This window comes from Cyclopterus lumpus, chromosome 17, assembly GCF_009769545.1.
Source record: "Cyclopterus lumpus isolate fCycLum1 chromosome 17, fCycLum1.pri, whole genome shotgun sequence".
In the NCBI taxonomy this organism is placed as follows: Eukaryota; Metazoa; Chordata; class Actinopteri; order Perciformes; family Cyclopteridae; genus Cyclopterus; species Cyclopterus lumpus.
In genome coordinates, this window is record NC_046982.1 from 14,797,125 (window position 1) to 14,822,174 (window position 25,050).

General features: G+C 39.9%; 2 protein-coding genes across 2 annotated transcripts in view; both read right to left on the reverse strand.

The window, feature by feature from the left end:
• Positions 1-6,985, reverse strand: part of st6galnac3 (ST6 (alpha-N-acetyl-neuraminyl-2,3-beta-galactosyl-1,3)-N-acetylgalactosaminide alpha-2,6-sialyltransferase 3) — a 58,352-nt gene extending 51,367 nt beyond the window's left edge. The window contains exon 1 of the mRNA XM_034555762.1: positions 6,797-6,985. Coding sequence (XP_034411653.1) covers positions 6,797-6,814 — 18 coding nt within the window. The 5' untranslated portion in view covers positions 6,815-6,985. The remainder of the gene's footprint in view (positions 1-6,796) is intronic.
• Positions 6,986-18,443: 11,458 nt separating this feature from the next.
• LOC117746826 (geranylgeranyl transferase type-2 subunit beta) lies at positions 18,444-24,556 on the reverse strand. The gene is made up of 9 exons (XM_034556137.1): positions 24,446-24,556; positions 23,999-24,106; positions 23,106-23,303; positions 22,661-22,766; positions 21,550-21,602; positions 21,356-21,466; positions 20,884-21,009; positions 20,423-20,572; positions 18,444-19,767 (listed from the first exon to the last, which is right to left on the reverse strand). Exons 1-9 carry the CDS (start codon positions 24,446-24,448, stop codon positions 19,627-19,629), a joined length of 996 nt encoding a protein of 331 aa, XP_034412028.1. The 5' UTR covers positions 24,449-24,556; the 3' UTR covers positions 18,444-19,626.
• Positions 24,557-25,050: the final 494 nt, after the last annotated feature.

Sequence of the window (25,050 nt, forward strand, 5' to 3'; positions counted from 1 at the left end):
TGAAATGTCTTGGATGAAGCCACGTCTGTAAGAATAAGGCAGGTAATACTGGTGCTCTCGTGAGTGAGGGGCCAAGCAATCTTTTTAAAATGAAAACGCTACATGTTCTAGGATAATGATTACAATGTTTTTGCACTTTCTCCTGATGTCTGGGAGAACAATGGCAGATTAATAACTTCACTTAATTATTTTTCTTCATGAATGTCCGCTCTGTCTTCTCGTTTGAGGGTAATTAAAGAATAAAACGTCAACCTTGACCTTACAGCTTCAGAGAGCGCAATTGTGAACGCGTGTGCAGTAATAATAGAGGTTACAGCCTCGAGGTTCTGAGAGAGTGACATGTAATTAGATGCTTCCATTACAGAGTGGAACTTAATTTGTAGGCTGCCTTATCACCTCTTTCATTAAACTCTTGCCGTCTTTTCTTTGTATTTTGGGAACAGAAAGAAAATGACCAGCGCTGCTCAAACCGACGGAGTTACACATGATTAAACCGCCCAGGATTACAGACTACCTGACCAACATGGCCAACGGCACAGAGGGAGATCAAGCAAAGCCTTAAGTCTTGCCAGATGTTGGTAAGACTTCTGGTATGAGCAATGGATCTGCTGGCCCACTTCCTACGACCACGACTGCTGGATTAACGCCATATCTGGAGCAAGGGTATCACCCTTGGTTACCACTGTGAACGAGCTCAACCTCGCTAGCTTCTTCTTCAGCTGTGTGTGTGTGTGTGTGTGTGTGTGTGTGTGTGCAACAGATGTAGGTACATTACCATGATAAAGAAGCCACATACTTAAATGGTACCGTCAGCTCAAAGGGGATCGTAGAGAATGGACGGCAACGCCGAAGACAAAGACTCTCTCAGTTAAACTTGAAATTTTAAGTCAATGAAGTATAAATTATTCTCCAGCTATTGGACATATTTTGTCAATTTTTAAAAACTGTATGAAAGGCTTTTTCTGACATGACATATTAGTGGCCTCCCGTAGAAACTTGGACGTGTTCTTGTTAACCCCACTGCTAACCCTGTAGCCACACCACTTTACAGGCTATTAGCTACTCTTGAAATAAAGTAAATTATATGTTCAAATTGTATTTCATTTAAAACACCAATACAGCAGCCAGCAATGGAGGCAATGGAGGCATTGCAGCCATTTTGCCAATGCCTTTGTTGACAGTTCAGTAGTCAGAACAATTTTCGGGCTCAATTGCTTGTTAATACAGTCTAAACAATATGGTTCACAACATTAGCTTCAGGCCTCCGCCCGTTTATCATGACATTAACTGTTGACTGAAATACAGAGAACGTCATAACTGTGTTTTATTCAATGTTATTACCAGTTTACATCTCACCAGTCTACCACAGTGCTTTATTTGATATTTGTTTTCATGTGTTCTATTATTTATATATATATATATATATATATATATATATATATATATATATATATATATATATATATATATATAAAACATTATCGGCCTATATCTTAACCTAGCTTGTGTCACGGCCATGGGGCGTGGCCTCATCTCCACACCTGCAGGTCATCTCCAGCACCTGTCTTCAATCACATCATCAGTTCCTTCCTGTTAAAACACTGCGGCTTCCCTCTCTCCAGTTGCCAGATTATTTCACCGTTTCCAGTGGTACTTAGACTCACGGCCTCTCTAGGATTTAGATTACTCTCGTACGTTACATTGTGTTTTGACTTCTTACTAACCCGTTCCCTGTGCCCAGGATTCCCACGCCTACTCAGCCGCCGCACCTCACGCCACCTCACCGTTCTGCCTGTACTCACCTCATGTCCTATCATCTCATCAGTGTTCCGTTACCTTCACCCAACCTTGTAGTACCTGTGTCTGCGCTTGGGTCCAGCCGAAACCGAACAGTTTGCTTATGTTAGCCCTGATTTCCATTAAACGTTTACTTTTCGTTCATGTTTTTCCAAACACGATGAGTCATCGGCAGATCTCTCACACTCAGCGTAGATCCTGCATTATAAAAGGAGAGGGTCTAGCTAGCATGAGCTGTCTTGGAAGTCCAGTCAAATCCATTTAATTAAATAAAAACAGCTCAATATCACAAATCACAAATGTGCTCTACAATCTGGACAGCATACGACCCCCTCTATGCTGACATAGTGGATTCAGGTGAGGGGGAGAGGTCCCTTTCACCCCCAGGTTTCAAATAATCAGACTGCAAGAGCCAATCAAATCACAAGCTCAAATCACAAACTATAACCTAATTGGTGCTGCATTCATGTAGAGGGTACTGATATTAGGTTTATTTGTTTTTTAAGAAATGTCAACAAGATACATACCAAACATTTGACAGAGATACATTTAAATCTTCACCGCTCTCTGGTGGACAAACTACATAATGGGGACACTGTATCTAAATGACCTTTTACCTATTACATTACCATCCTGTATTATTTATTCTAACTTATCGAACAACATACAAACCGATATGTCTGCAATAACCTAATAGTCAATAAAGAGTGTAAATCTTGCAAACATAGTTCCTGTTTGAAGATTTACACTCTTTATTGACTCACATATTTATGAGTAAAACTGAACTTCAGCTATAAAGCAACTTTTAAAAGTTAAAAGAGTTACTTGTATTATTGTATGGAATAGAGTAAACTATTAGTAATTGATCTGTAGAACACCCATATGAATAAAAAATAAAATCAGGTTTTCCTTTAGGACCCAGTACAGCCAGAACTTTAAAACAATCAAAGATCTCATGCAAACTTTACGTTCAAGAAGAAAAACGGATAAAAGGAGAGAATGGCACAAATGGAAATCTGAGCATGGATTTGATAACCCTTTGAAAATAAGCCTGAGCCTCATTCAACATCCTGCCAGTGCCTCGCGCTTTCTCTAAAACTGCGTCGGTGCACTTTTTATCAGCCTGCCGTCTGCTGTAACACAATCACATGGGACAAGGGGGACTCAGAGAATTGCCATTCATCCCTGGAACTCTTAAGAACTGGGACACTCCCCGTAGCTGTTACAACACCTCTTGACACACACACACAAACGACTGTGTGTTTGTGTGTGTGTGCATGCATTCATTAATTTGTCTCCTTTGTGTTCTTTCTAGTTGCTTGTACCCACATGAACCCGTCAACAAAGCTTGCTTCGCTGGCCTTGTTCTGCCACATTTAGTTAGGAGGAACAGCAGAATCTCCATCTTTCCATGAGACGTGACAGAGAGATCATCCTGGACCGTCATGGTGGAGGACAACAGCCACAGCCTTTCCCAGATCGAGCACAGCTCTTCACGGATGAACTCACGCACAATTAAAACACAAGCTAACAAAGAGGGAACCCTGATGGCCGAGCACTATCTGCAGGCCTCGTGTACCGATAGTAAAGTCGCAGACTGAGAGTCAAACCGCTGTGTGTCATCAACCACTCTGGGACATGCATCCTCTCATGCACCTGAACACAGTGGTGAAAGGTAGCCAAGTACTTTTACTGAAGTACAATGTGTACTTTACTTGAGTGTTTCCATGTTATGCTACTTTATACTTCTACACCTATATTTCAGATGGGAATACTGTACTTTTTAGTCCACTACATTTATTTGACAGATAGTTACTAGTTTAAAAAAAAAAAAAAACATATGATCAGTGTATAAAATACAATATGTTGAAGATTAAACCAGTGGCTGGCCTAACACATGTTTCAGATTGACATCTGAAGATACAGACTCAATCCCGTAATAATAGACGATGCCCGGTTATCTATAGTTTGTCAGCAGCATTTTGACTTGTGGGTATTTCAGTCTGACGATGTGTTGGACAGGATTTATTTACGGACTGATAACCACCGGCCACATCTGACTCATGTAACAAGAAACAAGAAAACTGGTGTCATTTAATCGAAGGTTACAGCTCATTTACTTCTGTCCACTTTGCCTTCAGTCACTCTGCAAATTGTACTGTGTAATTACATGTTCCATTTTCTTGTAACATTTTTAAATATAATATAATATTCCAGTGTCAAATCAAGTGTGAAATGATCTCCTGTCTTAGATAAGAAAAACAGCCTGAGTGAATTTGTAAAGTGACACATTGCTGACAGCCTTGTTTCTTCCTGTGGGCGTTGGAGGATTGACAGGAAACAAAGTGCCTTTAAATGAATGAGAACTCTGTTAACCTGTAAAACTGTTAACTTTGGTCGGATAAAATACAGATCAAACATAAGGTCTAACAGTGAGGCACTGTCTAAGACACACACATGTGGACTCTGAATGGAGAGGAATGACTGACGATGAATTCATCTGTAACGATATTAAAACGTCAATTGCCTCACCAGCACACTGAGAACAATAACATTGGGTGTCACTATGCAACAGATCAGAGATTGGGCTATGATTCAACATTAACGTTAAAGTGAGATTCATCAGAATCACACTGTAATTATTTGATCTCCAATTTTTCTGTCAAAATGTTTGATTCTAACACGCTACAGTTATTTTACACATAAATAGTTGGTTTATGCTCAAATGAAACAAATTGCAACTCTGACATTTTACATAATTTGGCATATCATGATAGTTCCACACAATTCCTGAGTTTCAGTGCCAATTACATTAAAGCTAAAACTATGTAAATAATTGCTTAATCTTTTCAGTCATTTTTTAAGGAGAAATATCCAGTATTCCCCAGTTCCAGCTTCTCATTTATAAGGTTTTTCTTTTTTTCTTTGTCTTATAAGAAAGTAAGAGAAATATCTCTGGATTTTAGACTGTTGGTCGGGCATAAAATGATGTTGACTTTAACCTGTAGTGGCCATTTTTCACAATTTATTTTACATTTCATAGACCAAACAACTGATTATTCAATGATGATGATAATTAGTTGCAGCTCCTGTACCAATTCAATGCTTCACATTACAGAACATAAAACTGCTTTTCTTACTAAACCCTTTTTATAAACATCTAATCAAAATAATACTTCATTATCTAGACCTTTTCACTATTGTCCAGCTTTGGTGGAAGTTTACTTCCTGTCAGCTACCGCATTAACAAGGAAGGGTCATTACGTCTTCGGGACAGCGTTCCTATTTAGCATTGATGCCAGACTTTGGTGCCAGTTCTATTTAAGTGAATGGGGCAGGCATTGCAAGTCCCACTATAAACCATTTAATCTGAGAAATGCTTTCTCACGATAAAAAAAAAAACACACACTTTGAGTGATTTTGACTAATATTTTTTATCTAAACATGCGTGTTTATTTTTCTTGTTATTGGTCTCCAAAGAGATCATGGCTCTGTCCAGCAGCTACATGGAGCTCAACTGAAGACAGATACATCATGAAACATAACCAAACAGGGCAGGTCGACCTATTATCGCTGATCAGAATGCAATTATGACAAACTTATTAATGACTGATTATAACTGGTTGGACCAAATGGTATGGCCTGTCAGAGTTAGGTTAGTATAAGACTTCACTGTAGGCGACATAACTTTAATATCTTCAGCGATATTGCTGGCTAACGCTGGCTTTACAGTGCAAATGCGTGACAATAATATAGAGAGCAGGCTGACGTTAGCCCTCTTGAATATTATTAGATATCCTTAACTGTTTGATGGTTGGTTAGTCATTGATAACAAAGATGTGTGTATTTTACCTAAAGAAATGTTATGGAAAGCAACATTTACTGTGCAAGCTATCAACGCTGTGTTAACAATGTGTGCGTGAGCAAGTACCGTATGTTCCTGTGAAAGATGGACACACACACCTACACAGACATCAACTAGAACTGAAATCATCATCGTCCCTCTAAAGCAAAAGACTCAAGTGATTATCTTGTTCCATATTCCCCAATATTAAGATTTGCTGCTTGTCTCTGCTTTATGTCCCTGCAAATGAAATAATTAATTTGTTGTTATCGATGATTGTAAAACTGATTACTTTGTGTTTTGCACTGTTGGTCGGACTCAAAGCAATTTGAAGAGGTCACCTGGAATTCTGGACAACAGTTACCCACTCTTTTCTGACATTTTAGAGACAAAATGCTTCATTAAGATATTGAAAAAAAAGATACCACACATTTGGTGATTTAAATCTCTCAAATGTGAGGCACTTTGCAAACAGTTTGTTTGATAAAACAACATATTTCATCTGTTTCTGACATTTTGTAAAGACATTAGCAGATTAACCGATAATGAGAAGTATTAGTTGCAGCAGTCCTGTGTTTTGTGACATATATGACCAACAACTACCCTTTAAGCTCTGACAGTGTTAATAATGCCAACATCTGTAAATGAATAATATTAACTGAACTACAGTCAATTGATGAAACAAAGAGGACAGTAAGAGTCACTGAGGAACTTTTGTAAACTTTCTCCTCATCTGTAAAGGCAGCTGTGGCTGATGTTGTAAACTCCTCACATAATGTGAACACCTGAACACGTCATGAGGCACGTTGTGAACACAGCATGGCTGCATGGCCTTTTTAATACGAGCAATGACACTTAAACATGAACCAAATGCAAGAAAAACAAGAAGAAAAAAACAAAACAAATACGAGGGCCTGGTTTTACTTCATGTGCACGAGCTTAAATCCCAAATTCAGAGTCGCCCCCCAAAAAACCGGCGACCAGACAGAAGGCAGAGGAGGGTTAATTGCCTCCACGGAGCATCACCACAAGCAGCTCACATTTCACATCTGCTAACAGGCAAACTGAAGCCAACCACGCCAGGAGATTCGTGTGCGTTTTGTCCTCCCTTTTCCCCTTTCTGGTTGTAGTTATATGAGAGAACCCCCCTCTTACCTTGCACATCCAGGCCATTCTTATTTCTATGCAGACAATGGTGGACCGCTTGTTTTCGTCAGCCCCAAAATGCCGTTCACCGCGTCCGTTTCCCAACACATGTATTCACGTCTGCCTCACAAGAGGACACGCAGATGCGGCGCAGTTACACGCGGGGATCGGCTCCATAAATATTGTAGTGTACCGTTATTCGTCTCCTCTGTCGGGTTTTTTTTTTTTCCCCCATGGAGCTTGCTGGGACCTGGACTGAAGCTGCGCTGCTACTGGCCGGCATCGACGCAGAGCCCCGCCCCCTCCAGCGTCACGTGACGACCGCTGATTTCCTGACTTCTGCTTTTACATCAAGTCTGAAAATCAGTCTGTAGACGAGCTGCATTTTTCCACACGAAATCTTTCTTTTCTGCAGTTGAAATAAAATAAAAAAATGTTTTTCAATGTGTTGAATAAACAAGAGATCATTATATAATAATAATAATAATAATAATAATCTGTATTTGTTTAGCACCTTCCACACAAGAAATGCAGCACAAAGGTAAATAAAACGTATGAAAGGCTACGAATTAAAAATTAAAAATAAAATGAAATAGAATATATAGAATGCATATTAGCACAAGGTGAAAAATAAAACCCAGCCCCAATAATCTTAACATCAGTACAGTATAGTGTTATGTGCAGCTTGAAACACAGGACCCAAACGCCGTCAACGATGGAAAAGCAACTTTTATTGCTAAACAGGATTCCAAAACAGGATTCCAAAAAACCAGGATACAAAACATGCACACAAGATCTTCCACGATCTAGACAAGACGAACCGACAAAGGGGAATGACATGAACAGGACTTAAATACAGAGGGCTGGTGCAGGTGATTGGACACAGGAGGAAACAATCAGGAACAGGGCAGACAATCACAGGGACAGGAAGTGAAGAGAAACAGAGGACACGAGAGACAAGGACTTCAAAATAAGACAGGAAACACGAAACAACACTACAGATCCTGACATATAGTATATTTGCAGGATTCACATATACACCAATGAACACTGCAGCAGTATCAAATGGTCTCCATTCTCTTCTTTACTTTTCTAGATCAGTGGTGGAGATTTTAATCTTTAAAGCAAAACCTTGAGTCCACTGTCAACCAACTTTGAATCAATAGATAAACAACATAATCCAAGACAACAAGACCCGTTTAGAGACACCAGGAAGCAGATATCTTTAACATCTCTCTGAGCCAGGCTGCTGTTCACAAGTGCCTCAAGTCCGCTACCATCGTACCTGTGCCAAAAATGTCCCATGTTTTATGCCTAAATGACAACCGCCCCCCTGCACTGACATTAGGCTCGTCATGCAGTGCATCAGATCCATCCTAACCCAACCTTAGACCCCAACCAATTTGGAGATCAGACCAACCAGTCCATTAAGGATACAATATTCTCTTCCCTGCACTGGACCCAAACCCACTTGGAAAAGAAGTACACTCACATTAAAATGCTGTTCATAGTTTTTTACCTCAGCATTTATTACAAATCATTCCATAACGGCTAATAGGGAATCTGAATACACAGGGCTTCAAGACACCTCCTGACAACTGGAGCCTGGACTTTCTCACCTGAACAACCCAGTAGATCAGGAGAACGTCGAGCACCATCACCCTTAGCGCTCAGTCGACCTCCGTTCTCCCCGCTGACTCATGACGGCTCTGCCAGATCCAGCTTCAACCACGTCATCGAGCATGCTGAAGACGCGTCAGTGATGAGTCTCGTAGCGATGAAGCACACTAGAGAGGAGTTGGAGAATCTAGCTATGTGGTGCGAGGACAATAACCTCTCCATAAACGTGGGAAAGACCAGGGCTATGGTCATTGACGTCAGAAGAGGCCACGGTGAGCACCTCCCGCTGACAATCAATGGCACCTCCGGCGAAAGTCGGTATAGCTTTTGTAATGGTAAAATATAGCATTACTTATGTTACAAAAGTAGAAGCAGAAATTGCATGGAGAATTGTTTGCGCCTAATAAAAGTCAGATGGCGATGTAAACAGGAAGTGATGTGTAGGGTCACAGGGCAGGAATATACAATAGGCCACTGTCTTGAGAGGCCTCTGTCTTGAGACTGAGTACATCAAACCTAAGAGTTGATTGCATTTTGTTTGTGAGGAATATGCTGACTCTGCAGAGAACAGGAACTGTTTTTTGATTAGTTGTGTGCCCATGTACTGTGGAACAGGGTGTCGCTCCCCCTCTGTATCCGTATGCCTGTGACTTTTACCACGTTGAAAATCTTGTCACAGACGGTCTTGGGTTTCTGTCACATACTTTTCCCTTGCAAGCAATAAACGGACAAAGACAACTTTGATTCAGAGACTTAATTCTTCATTCCTGATTGTCTGAGAAAATCACACTTTCCCGAAGAAAGCTCAGCAACGCCATCACTTCCTGCGGAGACTGAGGAAGGTGAACAAGAGCGAGATTTCAAACTGTGGTACTTTTTTGATATTGTATTGTGAAACCAAGCTATTATGCGGAAAACAAGGACATAGTTTGTGGGAAGATATTACTTTGGTAAAACAATTAGTTTCTGAAACTTCCTGCCAATACAACATAATGTAAGTCCAGGTTTGAGGCCGACTATGCTGTGATAACTCTGCACTGGAGTCGGTTCCTCCCTCCATGTGCTGTTTCTTTTACTGCATTAAAAATGTCCAGTCGCAGTGGTTTTTAAAGTGAGATAGCAGGGCTCTTTGTAAGATTGCCAACGGTAAATGCTCTTTTAAAGGAACCAATGGTTACCCAAATGTATCCTAATACAAGTGAGGCACACACTGTACCTTTTCTCTCAGTCATACTGATAAAATGAGAAATAAAACTCTTGCATTCAGGCTACTGTGCTGGTGTCATGTCAGCTGGGTTTCTTATCTGAGAATATTTATGTTATCTGGTGGGGAGACGGTTCAGTGAAAGATAAACTCGGGACATACTATATGTTTTCATGAAGTGCTGAATTGAATGAATGAAATTGAATTCCAGGAAACAGATGTGCCAATGCTTCTATTCTCAGGATGTGGTTATCTTGTTCAGGGTCCCTGCAGGAGGACGAGTTGCTGTCTGTCACTCAACAGATTCACACTGCTGACAACGGAGGGTCCAGTCCACGCTTTCTACATGTCTTTGGACTTTGGGAGGAAACAGGAGCACCAAGACGAAACACGAGCCGATATGGGGAGAACATGTTAAGACACAGGAAGCAGATATCTTGACCTTTTATGAGGAAAAAGAAGGGCTTCATTGGTAGAAGGCTATTCTTGCTCATGAAATGCACTCACTGGTATGGTCAGACTGAAAAGCCTATGTCACAACTTTTACAATTCTGACTAGTAAATAATAACACCTGTTAATGCAGATGTTATGTTATGACAAATCTCAATTTATCTCAATTGTAATCAATTTACTGAAGACTGCGAGTCTTCCTAAGCTCTCTTGTTTCATGTCATCCTCTTGTCTCGCCGTCTGTCGCTTATATATTATATGGAGAAAAAAAAAGACACTTTTTTAGGAGGACGTTCACAGCTGCAATGTTTACAGTCTACGGTCAAACAATTCAAATGGTATGAATGCAGATAGGAGGTTTGTGAAAGGATGATTTCTACACCTGAATAAAAATATGTTTAGCAAAAAAGAATTTTGGACCAGACAGAATTCATCCCAGAAAAAGGTTTGAATAGATGATTTAGACCCATTTAAATACACCAAGGAAAGGAGCACAAGGCCCGGCTCCAGACAACCTATTTTTACATTTAATCTTTGCTGTTCTTTGATGTTCTGTATATTTTCACAAAAACTCAACTCATACGTTCTTCAGACGCTGCCATTGTGTGTTGACTGCCTATACGGGGAGGCTGTAATTGAGTTCAGCTGCAGTCTGCCATTCTGCCAGACGACATGACACCTTGAGTAAATAGACTTTTTCCAAGATGTCAGTCTTGTTTGCAAATGAAAGAAACCAATCTGAGTTTTCCTCTCTTTTTTTTCGAACAGGCTATATTTGACCCCATCTGTAATTACTGCAACACAAACAAGCACGAATTCACCGAGGTACAAACATTTGCCGGTGGAAAGAGGAACATACACTCAAACCCTCTGAGCAGGCAACCACCGGCTGCTGGTGCTGTCAGCACATTAATTACATTTCTCAGTTATTTTCTCTTCAACCTTGCCAGGTGTGGAGCAGGTCCTCTCACCAAATCAAAAGCTCTACTGGGGTTATCAGCAAATCTCACTCTCACTCTTCTTCTCTGTTAAAGCTTTTCAAACAGAGCATGAAAAATGTAATCCTCAAACTCTGAGAGAGCCACACCACGGATTAAACTCTCAGTGCATGCGTGTCCCGCTCAAACAGAGAAAGTCAAGGTCGTCTGCAGACCACGCATCTGAAATGACCTCTGGGTGATTAAGAGACTGTGGATAATACCCCGTCATCTTTTTGGATGTGATAAAGCGCTATCAGCCACAGGAAAGCTGGGGAACATAACACAACGTCTTATAGATAATACTTCCTAATGGAAACAATGCTGTGTCCCAGTTTCATACAAGATACTAAATGTATGCAATTACGTATGTCAAAATACACTAGTATTGATGAGAGAGATATTTAAATCATCATGTTAATAATACACATGAAAATATTGTGTTCAGACTTAAATCGTCTTATATATACATTTGCGAAAACAGAAAGAGACAAAACACACGATATGTAAAGTTAGTTATTATCATTTGTTATGAAATTGCGGTAACAGTGATAATCTGATATTGTGACATCCCATTATAAAATATATACTAATTGTCTACAATAAAAACATAAAACCTTATACAATACATTGTTTGGTTTAAAGTTGAATACTTATACGTATTGATACGTTTTAAAGACAATACGCACGCTGATGCGTTGGGTTTAACATTCACAGAGATGTTTGATGTTAAGTTTACATTTTTGGCATCTGTGAGCAACTCCTCAAACGCAAACTCAAAAAGTAAATTCTGTTTGCAACACCTGCTTGGATTTGGTATTGATGTGGGACACAGAATAAGAGTCAGATAGTGGTTCTGCACAGCTGTGCTTTGACCTAATGCTCATGTGCATGTTTAGCAGGTATGTTTACTGTACTCACCATCTTAGTTTAAAGGGTTAGCATGCTAGCATTGTCTAATTAGCACCACATGCATCATGCAGCTCAGGCTGGAGGGAATATCATTTGTTTTGCAGGTCATAAAGGGCAACAATGTCATTAAAATCGGATGATGGTGCAAGAGGAAAAGTCAGATAATCATCAAAGTTTGAATAATTTATCCTGAAGGGTACACGATTGTGTGAATCAAAATTGAGATATTTCAATAGGGACTAAAGTGGGGGAAGAACCTACCGACTGGCCTATCAAGCAGCACTGAAATGTTAATATTTAAGAACTTTTGTTTTCACACCTTTTCATCAGATATGGGTTTATGATGTAGTATTGATTTATATATATTATTGTATAATCAATACTATATATATATATATATATATATATATATATATATATATATATATATATATATTATTGTATAATCAATACGATAACATGCACTGTAAAAATGGACCATAGAGAATATTAGTCATACTTTTGAAAAGTTACCTACTTTTTTGATTTTTTTTCTCTAATCTGTGAAGAATAAATAAAGAATAAAAAATGTGCACAGTGGGGACATTTCATTCCAGTTCAGTACTTTTTCTCTCTGAGCTAGTATCTAAAAATACTGGACACCAAGCTGAGAAGCAGGGCTCTGATTTCCTGAGTACCTGGATCCATTTGCTTGATGAGAATGGTCACCATTGGTCTGGTTCCCAGGCTTTAGTCCAGTGAGCCCAGTAAGAGGATGCCTGAGTGATGATGACTGAAACCCTCTCCCTGTGCTGAAAGACACACGCACAAAGCTGGGGAGGCTCCCAGCTGATGGAGACAAGTCGTTCTTCACAGTCTGCCAGTGTGGATGAGACTGGTCTGGAAAGAGGGCATCTGTAGATTGGAGTTTTACTTTTACTCAAACAAATAATCTCAATTAGTGGGTGTAAACCTTTACGCCAAATAACCAGTGTGTTTCAGTATGTTACAGAAGAGGATAACATAAAAATAATGATGTTTGTACATCACTGCATGTTTCCCTGTCTTAGATGTTGAGCAGCTACTATAATGCTCAACGATTACAAAATAAACATGACAAGCTTTGCTCTCCTCAGTCCGGTCCAGTGTCCAGTGTCAAAAAACAAGAAGATTGCTCTGTGATCTAAACTCCCATAGAAATGTACCAGCATGGCAGCACGGATTGTTCCATCATTTCAACTTTTGTTAATAAAACGCTCTCTTTTAGATCATTTCTTTTTGCTGTCATCTCTGCTATCTAAAAGCTTCTACAACATTCAGTACTCTTTGTTCTGCTGCCTTGTTAAAAAAGTAAGTAATTCTTTAACTTTCACTGTGTTAAATTTCACACTTGTGTAAATAACCTCTTAATTAGCTTTTAATGAACCATTTAAAATGTAGTGGCAATCCAATCGTTACTCTCTAGAACAGGTATAGTCTCGCTGTGACTTGAATGGAGTGCAACTCATGCAGCACTTTCACACAAGTGGAGCATTTCAGACGACGACTCGGCACAGAGGATGTACTCTCACATCAGATTGCCTCTAGCTACAGACACAGCGGATAAGCTGCTGTCCCATGTTCCTTCTCTGCTCCCCAGACAGCTTACCAGGATGAATCATCTTGACTCAATATGACAGATTTGCCTCTCCTGCCACTGAAAGGGAGCATGAATTGAAATCTAATTACCATGTGTTCTTTTTCATGCTGTCTCATTCTGATAATGTGTGTAATGATTCATCTTAAAACACAAGCGTCGTTTATATTCATATTATGTTTAGGTTATGTTGCCCTTGAGTAGCTTTAAGGTCATTGTATTGTTTCTTTTTTGACAGTATCTCTATCTGTCTCCGAAAACAACCCTCTGATAAATGTCCCCATTGTCATGCAGTAGGTCTGTGCAGCAGTTGTGCTTTACTGCCTCTTAGTGGTTATGACAGGATTTTAAGGACTTCAGTCAAATGTCCTTAATTTCTCACCAGTTGTTCTGAATTCTGAATGGACGATTATAAAGAGATGTGTTTGTGCCATGTCTTATTTGTAGATCCTGAGACAGAAGACAACGTTATTTGTTAGCAATGTCATCTTAGAAACTATGCTCGGGTCTATAGTATACCATGTACTATTCCTCGATCTCTGATAATATTACTTTGTAAACAACCAATCCGTGTTTAAATTGACAAGAGGAACGCTGACGGTGGCAATCACTAGCGCCACTAACGGCCATCAAAGGTTCCGTTCAGTTACATTGTGATGCGTTCAAGCTCTGTTCAGTAAAAAGGAGTGTTGGGCGAAGGTAAATTATTACGTTATCATGATGTGTTCACGCGAAATCTAAAACGAATGCAGTCTAATGGGCTACAACAGTCCTGCAATAAATCATAAAGGTTCAAATGTTTTTTGTTCGACTGTTTTAGAAAGGTGTTGCTTCAACTGTATAATTTTGGAGAATGCCATTGAAATGTATTAAGTTATAGTGACAGCTGGTTCTTGAATTTTGTTGGTGAGTCACATCTCTACAGTACAGCTCAACAGCACCACAATTATGACATTTTTGTTAAAGACAGCATGATGTAGAACATGTCGTCCCTTCTCTCCTACTTTCCTGTCTCCAGTATCCAGTAAAGGCTAAAAACCCGCCAAAAATGGTCCTAACACTTTTTTGAAACAATAAATCGTAGGCCAAATGTGGAGTTGACAAAACACTTTTTTCCCTCCATTTGGTAGCAGTTACACTTGTCTCAGTGGCCGTGAAAATGCAGATGTGATATCATATGAGTAACTTTTCATTTTCAACATGTACAAGAAGTTGAAATGCAACAACAAAACTGAGCTGACCCACAGCTCCACAACAGCTTCTAAAAGCACCTTGACGTTGACTGTTTTGTCAGCTGCCAAGGTCAACAATGAAGTTTTCATAAAATAAATCTTATATATATTCAGCAAAAGACAAAACCTCAAGATGTGTGCCGCTCTTGAGCAAGAGGAGCTGAGCTGTTCAGCGTTCTACAGGCTGGTTGTTGCCCGGAGGGAGCTCAGGTGAGTTTACCTCGAAAACAATGGATGATAAAAGAATAAAAAATAACTCTGTGCCCTGTGGATCAATAAATAGTGTACGCACTTCGAGAGTATATCATTCATTCAGCAGCACAAGTTATGTTTTTAGTTCAGCCTGAAGATAATTTCCAGCGGCAGTAAAACGATGCTTCTCTCTAGATTCACAATTCATGGTTCAACTATCATAGTGTTGTCAAGAGAAGATTCTTTCGGATCAAAAATGTTCAGGATTCTTTTTTTTTTTTTTTTTAAAGCATCTATATAATCACTAATTTTTTAATAACATACATTGTCAAGACAATGTGAAAGCTGTCACTCCGGGAGCTGCTTAGAGACCAAAAACAGCTAAAAGAGAGTGAATGTTGGACATACATTAATATCAACACGACTACAAATGAGAGAAGAAGGAACGACTTAGTTCAGCTTATCTTAGTGCAGAAGAAGCGGCTAGCCAGACAGCGACCAGCACCTCTCAAACTCGCTTATTAACAAGGTATTTAGTTTTTGCTTGATCCAAATAGAAAAACAGTGTAAAAACAAAACATTGTGGTTTTCAGCGGGAGTTTTAATGTCCTGGAGTCTCCATTGGTTGCCGAGCAACGAAACGTCACAATAAGACTTTAAATCATCAGCCCTAAAGGAAGGCTGTTCAGTTCCCTTTGAGCAGAGCCAGGCTTGCTGTGTCCAGTCTGTGTGTTACGCTGAGCTATAGGCCGCTAGCGAGAGACTCATGTTTACCAGACGAGAGAGTGTTCTTCTCATCTGACCTTCTGAAAACAAAAGGAGTATGCGTATTTCCCAAAAATGTTGAGTTATTCCCTGTGAAGTAAGCTGCAAAAATAACGATGGATTCCTTAACAGACAGATGGCCTCTGAGGCCTCAGCAGAGCTCAGTGAGTTTCTTTTGAGGGCATATGTTTTGTTTTCCTCAGCTCGAAAGCTGCAGAATTTCAGTTTAGAAGAGTCGGTTGGATTTATAGACATCAGCTTACATTCTTCCACTTTTACCAAAGCACTGTGGTGGATGTGTGACAGATGTGTCAGAGGACAGCAGCACTTTGACCAAAGCAACCAGAAACTGTTGCAACCTGGTGGGTGAAAAGCTCCACAGTGACGTGACGACATGAGGTAAATTAGGAATTCAGTGGAAACTAACTTTCTCCAAGTGGTGAGCTATAAAATCACACTACGCCAGAGCTGTTGGGGGACAATAACAACAACATGTCAGCCCCTGATAATAACCAGACTGGGTGAAAAGTGGACCATGGATCTGTTGTGGAGACGTTTGAAAGCATTTCCATTTTCCACCAAACGTGTGAGTCATTCAGACACAACACTGCAGCGGTTTAATTAAACATTTATTAAGTGATTGTCTGCTGCCTGTGGTTCGGCAGCATTTGGCTCAGTCCCTGTGGCCTGGACTAATCCCCAGCATTTTGTGCTGAGATAACAAGAAGATGACAAGCCTGAGAAGAGGAGAGGGAGGGAAAATGGGTTGCGCCTTTTCGTTACAAACAAACACGGCTGAGGGGTGAAGGCTGTGATCAATCCATCTGTCTTCCTGCTTCTCTCTCTCTCTTTTTGTCTACTCTTCCACCTTCTGTCTTTCTCTTCATCTCTCTCTTCTTCACTAATGAGAGCCGGTGGGGTTTCTCAGTAGCCTAACAACCAGCATGTTTGTCTCTGCCCAGACACCAGGGGGCACAGATTACTGCTCCCTGTAGCCTATACACATACACAAATAAATAGAGAACTCACAAGGCTGCCAGTTTTATTACTTTTTTTTTTTTTTAGCAGTTCTGAGCTGCACTGAGAATATCACTCAGTGAACAATGCATGTAGCCGGGACAGAAGTAGGGCCAGAGAAGAGTGGCATGAGCCATCTGACAACAAGTCTCGTCCTTACCACCCACAACCACATTCAAAAAGTGTATTTCACTCTCATGAAGCAATAATTAGCGCATGGAGAAAGTAATGTTCCACATAATGACTGTTATCACTTGAACATTAGACTCACATTTTGCATTCATTAATTATTATATGAAAGTCATTGTTAGAAATTGTTCCAGGTAAAGTGTCACTTTCTTATCGGTCTGCACATTACGGGAGAATTCATTATCTCTACTACAAGGAAGAAATTATGGAAGAGAGAACGATCTGCCTCAGGCGTGCATCAACCTTTACGCGCCATTATTACATTCTGCCACGGATATGAAACATAATTTCTCATACAGTATCAGCAGTGGCACTTCTGGAGTGCCAGCATTATTACTACAGCCTCAATGTGGATGTGATGTAGGATGTAAAATGCATGAGGAAATGTAAAAGTGTCTCGCAGTTACATCTCAGTGTATTGGTTATATAGAAGGCCCATTTATTTCAGAGACTATACCAAAAATAAGTGTTTTGCTTGCAACCACATCACAAACAACCCATAATCTCGGCAGATTCTCACAAATATCATTGGTGAGAAAATGAATATATTTCTAAAGATTAGGCTGCCACCTAGTGGACTCGACTCAACCAGACACACACAGAGGCGAATTGAAATGGAATTTTGTAGAAAGAATCCCGACATGGGACGAGGTAAAGGCATCGCGTAAAAAGTATCTGTACATTTTACATTCGGATGATTATTTAAAACTTTCCACGACACCAATCTCCCTCACAAACACACACACGCGCGCACACATTATCGGTTAATGTAGAAATAATGGTGGAGTCACAAATAGCGAGCGTTAGCTACTTTGGACACCTGTTCTCAGTTTGCTGTTCAACTGCTCGCTTCATGTGTGCTGAAGGTCAGAAGATAATGCGCATGGAGCCCACAGCTCCAGCCTTCTTTAAAAGACGGACTAATTTAGCCAACTCTGAGCCAATGACAACAGTGCTCGTCAATCAGCCAATCAAATTAGGGTGGGGCAACACCACTTCTGAGCATGCGTACTACTGTTGTTTCCCCACAATCAGGGCGCTTGACTTTGCAGTTTCGAAGCATATTTAAAACTATTATGTCAGCGACTGGCCTTAAATGATATGAGAATGATGAATAGCATATGTAACTGAGGAGCGCATTAAAATATAATTTTATAAATGTCTGCATTACTCTGTACCAATAAATCCAGCCTTTTTCTTCTCACACGTTGACTCCCAATACGTGTTACAAACAGGAAACGTTACAACAGAAATCCTTTTAGTTATTTCCACTCACTAAGTCGCCATTTCTCAACAAAAGACGTGCATTTTACAAACAGTTTAATCCACTATTTGAGCAGATGCTTTTTGTTGTCCAACAAGATTTATCAGTGAGTGTTCTGGTGATATCCAGTGACCAAAATGAACTGGGTTAGATTCCCTCATTTTTATTCACTAGATAAGATCATAAAAATACTGAAGCATGGGCATCTGCCACCTAAAAATGCTGCAATCTTATTTATTGCAAAAAACAACAACCCCCGAATCCCTGTTGAGAGGAAACCAAACATGTATTGCCAGTCAAGATTTAAAAAATAAGTTACATTAATATACACACACACAAAGTTGCCAACAGTAAGAAGCTTTTCGGATAACTGCCTCCCAACACAACAAGACCTAATAGTTCAACAAGTTGTTTTTAAGATTTTAATCTCTAACCAGGACAGTTCCTTTAGAGCTGTGCTGTATTACATATCATTACATTATAGGCTTACAATCAATATATATACATCACTTAAATTGGGGACAACCTGAGAACTAATAGATTCAACATGTGATTTATTTACCTTCTGTTATATTGTCATGAACAGTTATCAAACGACAGATAACTTTTGCATTTAGTAAGACAAGAGTGCAGCATTATTCTCATTTATTCCTGAAAGAATTTTTTTTATTTTTACCAAATTAGTATAGCTAAAACAAAGCTTGAGAATCAAAACTTAAGACTGAAATATGTCAGGATTGTTTTACACTTAGTTTGGGGGTAATCTAAACCCGTTGCCCACAGCTGCATGACAACATAGCTGAGTAACATGGATTTAAATAAATAGTGTAGCTGTGACTGTGGATAAGATGTTAAATATCCTTGGCACGAGTTTGCCCTTCACATGCTCACGTTTCATAAAGGGAAGTTATTTTTATTTGAAACAGTGGGTGCGGGGAAAAAGGCAAATCCTGCCAACAAAACAAAAAAGATGTGGCGTCTTCAAACCAGTCAAGTGTCTTAAGCCCCAACACATTGAAATCAGAGCAAACGTGCTATTGCTTATCCGTTTCAATCCACAATCTGTTCACAATCATATTGAATATTCCTTTATCATTCACCCGCATGAATAACATGTGTGCAAAAGCTAAGAAACGTTGTCTAATAGATTTCAGGTTTTTGCAAAGATGGTCACACTTCAAAACATTTTTTCCAAACCGTCCTCTCGAAGTAAAAACAACAAAAGTGACTTGTCCTTCGTGAGCAGAGACCAAATCCTGCATCTAGAATGTGTCTGTAGCTAACACTAAGATGTGTGGTGCTCCGCTCTCTGCTCCCGACATCCAGCCGTGGGAGTGGGGTTGTTCAGCAGGGCAGCTGTGTACGAGTGTGTGTGGGTGTGTGGGGGATGATGACAGAGGGCTAGCTGAGGAGGTCAGGCTGCAGGTCACGCCTCTGAAGGACATCCTCCGGCATGCAGAGGACCGGATTAACTGGCTTGATCTGTTCGTCTCCGAGGAGGGAGAGCCCTGCGATTCCAAACAGAGTGTGGAAAGGATCCACCTGCAAGAAGGTGGGAGCTTCAATAAGAATAATAGATACAAATACAGAAAGGAGTTGCATGTCATGCTCCATTATCTGGGCTTGTAATGACACACTATAACATAATACCTAAGGACAGTTATAAACGATTGAATGAGGATGTGCATCATATAGTAGACAAAGTCAAACTCAGGGCAATGTGCACGGAAAGTCAGAAAACTGGTGTCGTCTCCCACTCCTTAACAAGCTTCAAAAGCCAACATCAACACCTCACACTCACCGTGGTAGAGTATATATAAAATAGCTACAGTGAAATTGAACAACAATGTATTTGCATGATTCATAAAATGCAGGTAATGTGATCTATTTTTGATTGCGGTTTCAGCTGATGGAGTTTACATTTCGTTGTCTCAGTCTCTTGCACTCTGGTCATGGGCAATAACGTGGAATCTAATCTGATCTAAAACCTCCTAGTACTTAAATTATGTGCGAATCTACTGCAAGATAACTTTGATCTCATACCTTTTCACTGGTTGAAAAATATATGAGACAAGAATCATGGAGGTGCAGACACGCTTACATAAGATGAAAGAGGAGACAGGATTTTGTGAAAAGGTCTAATACGTTTCCAGCTTCTGTTGCAGGATGCAGGAGTTTGTTGTGTTTGACAGCTCACCATGTCTCCCGGCCTGTCGGCAAAGCCTCCGGTCTCCTCATCTTGACAAGCTAGAATAAACGATCGCAGCTTGGCCTTGTCGATCCAGTGGATCCGACCAATGATTTTCAGCGATGCCAAAACCCACCACGAGTAGCAAACATCTGGAAGCTGAACGAGACAAAGAAGCCAGAGCTCAATCAGCATTGGAACTTAATCTGATTTAAGTGTTAGCTGAAATACCTTTGTACTAACGTAGAACACTTTAAATACTTTTAGACTAGATAGGTGCAGTTTTAACTCTTCCAATGTGAAGAAACTTGTAGTTTGGTGAACCCACAACTTTCAAAATAAATTCCAGACAGTGAGGAAATAAGAGTTAGCAGAGCTACTTTAGGAATCAATCTAGTCCGATTTGATAAAAGTTTTTAAATGACAAGGAGGCATTTGATTTCCCAGTGAAGCATCTGGAGAGCGCAAACCTTCTCCGGTCGTCCATTGAGGCCTCCGGACGGCAGCTGCCTCTCGCAGAGCCACCAGCCCAGCAGGTCAGCGTTCACCTGGTGAAGCTGCCCTGTGAGCGACAGGAAGCCAGAGCAGCAGTATATCTGACAGACAGAAGGGAAAAGACCTTCAAGGTTATAATTGAGAAGGACTTTAACACATGTCAAAGCCCAAGAGGAGTGTGAACATAACCAGTCACCTTTCAGAGGGTGAACATTTAATTTTGTTAGTGTCGGGGGTTAGGAGTCAAACAAGAGCAGCCCACACGTGTGACTTGTGAACAATACTTCATCTGTTTGATAACTTTTATATTGGGACTAGCAATTTAACACGCAAGTTCTTAAAGTTAGATCTTCAGATGTTGCAGCTTTTGTTGAAAAAATAAATGAAAGAAAAGTGAAACTCCCACAGCACACCTCTTGCACTACATGAGTACAGAGGTGGACTCACCTGACCAGCATGAGACTCTGAACCAGGTCTGCAGCCAAAACCTCCGTCAAAGTTCATACAGGACAAGACAAACTCTACAGCTTTGTCAACATTTATTGAGTCCATCTTGCCCTAGGAAGAAAGTGTGTCATCTTCAGATTACAAAGTGTGACAGTGTTGAAATACATAAGAAAAACTGAACATGACATACATACCAGTAATGCAAGTGTAGCAACAGCACAGAAAGAAAATCTTGTGTCTATTTCTCCTGTAACGACAAAGCATAGCCATTCATTGTAAAAACACAACTGTATACCAATATTTAAAGCAAACTATAATCTAAATAAATGAGAACTACAATATTGTTTTACTGCGATATCAGCTGCAAGATAAATGCTAATAATTATTTAAATTGTATATTTGTTAAAATATATTTGAAAAGGAATCAAATTGTGGGCTGGCATTGCCTATCATTTTATCACCTGTACTAAACTTCTTGTATGCCTTGCATTCACTCATTTATGGGGTGCTCACTAGAGATGGGCAAACGATACCAGCGCTCCGAAGCTTGTGTCAGTCTACTGAACCGCCGTGAGCCGACTCAAAGTGTCGGAGCTTGTATCATATGACAAAAGGTCAGGTGACTGATGACGTCCGAAGCTTTGAACGTCACTGGTGCTTCACGAAGCATTTCATTGGTTTGACACGTTTGACAGCTTGAACGTTTTGGCGCCTAACTCTGCTACATATGATGCCTGAGTGTCAATCAACAATGTGGGGTTTGAGAGAGATTGACATGCCCATGTTCATAAGCCCGTTCCACAGCCACTTCTATGACATCTTGCCTCACCAATATAAACTATAAAAAGGACAAATACTATATATAAATATGTTGGCATACAACTTTAAGGCCTTAATATTATACAAAAATGAACTACATTACAAGTGTTCCTCTATAGTCTAGTGGGTAACACACCCATGATAAACCGTTCTGAGTGGGGGGATCGAATCCCATCACGAACACGTTGTTTCATATTATTGACCAGCATTTAGTTTTATTGCAATGTAAAAAAACAACATCGATGTATATAACATCAAATCTGTGAATGAACACGCAGCTTTAATTAACTTTTACTGCAGAAATGTGAGATTGCAACATTGAGGTGTGCTAGTGCTTTGACACACTGTCAACGGCTGCTTTAATTTCAGTCTGCCGCCAGATGTCGCTGTTTTTCTTCAAAGTGAAGCTTTGAATCCTTTTCGATACAAATAAGAAGAAAGCCTCAATGCTTCAAAAGGCTTCATCCGCCCATCCCTAGTGCTCACCCCATTTGTCCCCTGCAAATGAGCCATTTTCCTGCTGCAGCCCTTTAATGTACTCCACCACTTTGTCCACATCAAGCGCATCCACATTGTCATACAAACAAAGGATCTGAGGAAGAAATTAAAAAAATTATGAAAACCAAAGTCAGATAAGACAAACCGCAAGATAACAGACACATCACAAACATCGCTTTAAGACCCTTCAGGAGAAACGATCTTAAAAACTACAAATAATGAGGCTGTACAGTCTTCAACACTATAATAATAATAATAATAATAATAATAATGTGCATCTGCCCATTTGTATTATTAAAGCCTCGAGAGGACATCTCAACCTCAAATTACAGCAAAGTATTCATGTCTTTCTAGTCTGCAACAATTCTAACCTCTGGCAGCACAAATGTTGATGAGAAAACAAGAATAAATCAGTCAGATTTCATGGAGTCACCTGGACGGCGCTTAGGGTGTAGAGCAGGTGGGGGTCGTGTCCAATGCTAGCGCTGAGGCCTCCACACTCATGCTGACAGGCTTTGATAAAGTCTATGATCTCCTGGCGGTTCATCCGGGGGAGCTGCCCCATCAGGTCCATCACAGTCAGCCCCCAGTAGATGCCGCTCATCCTCAGGTACTCTGACAGCGTGTACTCCTGGACAAACACAAACAAGCCACGAATCAACAGGAGAGCAGGACCCGTTTACTGTACAGCCTATGGAAACAGGTGTTCCCTTTGTTTATTCATTTAAACAAGTGTATTTGCATTAAATAGGAAATTCCTAATTGTTTTAATAATTAACGCAGTAAAGGCCCATGTGTACAACATAGGCAGGGTTTATATGCAGAAAACAGAATTAATTCTACAGCAAAGAAAAAAATATAGCAGGAGCCATATCCAACAGATATTTAAAGTTACAACATTTTTTTGTTCACACAGATAGCATTTAAGACATTGTAAAGTGTGTTGAACATAGCAAAAGGGTCCTTAAGTTTTCTACATTTCAATTGCACTGCCAATACTAGGTAACACCCATCATCTAGCCACCATGCATTCATTTGGATTTTGGTTACAGTGAGGAATGGTGGTGTTGTTGGCAGGGACAACATTTTTGGTAAAATATGACACATAAAAGAAGAGAACATGCTGTGTAATTTTGTTTTCCCCCTGGTGTACCGAGGGTGAGGAATTGGTTTCAGGTGTTCCACAAAATGTAAATATGAACCTGGCTTCGAACACCCCTCAAACTGTTTCCCTGCAATTGTCTCAAAACAATGACAACATTCCGAGGGTAAAAGTACACGGAAGTAGTTAAGTGGAAGTAACACATAAGATGGATGTTTACTCACATAGTCATCCTTTTTGGAGCCGTAGGCAGCGATGTAATCTGCATGTTTGTCCAGCTGCAGTGTGCTGGGAGCCTCAGGCTTAATGATGACATCTTTCACTTGGGTACCCTGACATTAAAACACATCAACATATTTAAAACATAAAACTAATTCTGGACTGACCTTGTTTGAGACGCAATTACAACTCCCCTAATGTCGCTGAGTAAACCTGTAGCATGGAGCTAACTAGCTAACGCAATTGAGAATGATTATCAACGAGCTACATGCTACTGATGCTAAGCTACATTTCGACTTTACTACAATTAGCTGCTTTCACACAATACCGCTCAACTGTGGCGCCACAGTTGTATAGAATGAAGACAAGCGGACATGTCCCTCTACTTCGGCTATAATGTTATCTTAAACTTCACTGAATAACTATAACAATAACAACATGACACCGGTTACCATTCTGAAAGTGTTCGCATGATCAGGCTTCTTCTTCTTCTTCTTCTTTTTTTGGGATTCGGCAGACTAGACGCGGTAGGGTGTTTTGCTGCCCTCTACTGTTTGCTAAATTATTTGCTTAACAGTATTTCAGGGTTAGTGCGAATGATGTGTCTCATTATCATGTTGTCTTTACACAGTGTAAACTTGCTATGAATGTCTGTACTGCATTATACTATAATGATGTATCCTCCCTGGTATGACTTGTCCTTCCCTTAAACCCGTCCCTCTCTTCATGTTGAGGAAACCCAGGACTCTGATTATATTAATGTATTGTGGAACATAGTTGTATTAACATCTGCATGTAGTCAACAACTGACTGTCAAATTAAATAAAGAAAGCTACATTGAATAATATCTAACGAATATTGATTTTCAGTTTCTAATTGAATTAAAGGAATACATAATCTAATAATTCATTAATAAGTATTCTCTCGTTTCAAGTAAAATAGGAATGAATGAAAAAACAGGTTTTGAAATTTGTATTAATTTAATTTTAGAAAAATGAATTTCACTAAATTGTGTGCAGATATTCTATCAGATTCTTAATTTTAGGCCTGGTTAAAG

Coding starts and splice junctions, on each gene's coding strand:
- LOC117746826 (XM_034556137.1), bottom strand. Junction 22,767..23,105: donor ACACCCTAAGCGCCGTCCAG/GTGACTCCATGA, acceptor TTTCTTCCTCAG/ATCCTTTGTTTGTATGACAA. Junction 21,010..21,355: donor CAGAGTCTCATGCTGGTCAG/GTGAGTCCACCT, acceptor TCTGTCTGTCAG/ATATACTGCTGCTCTGGCTT.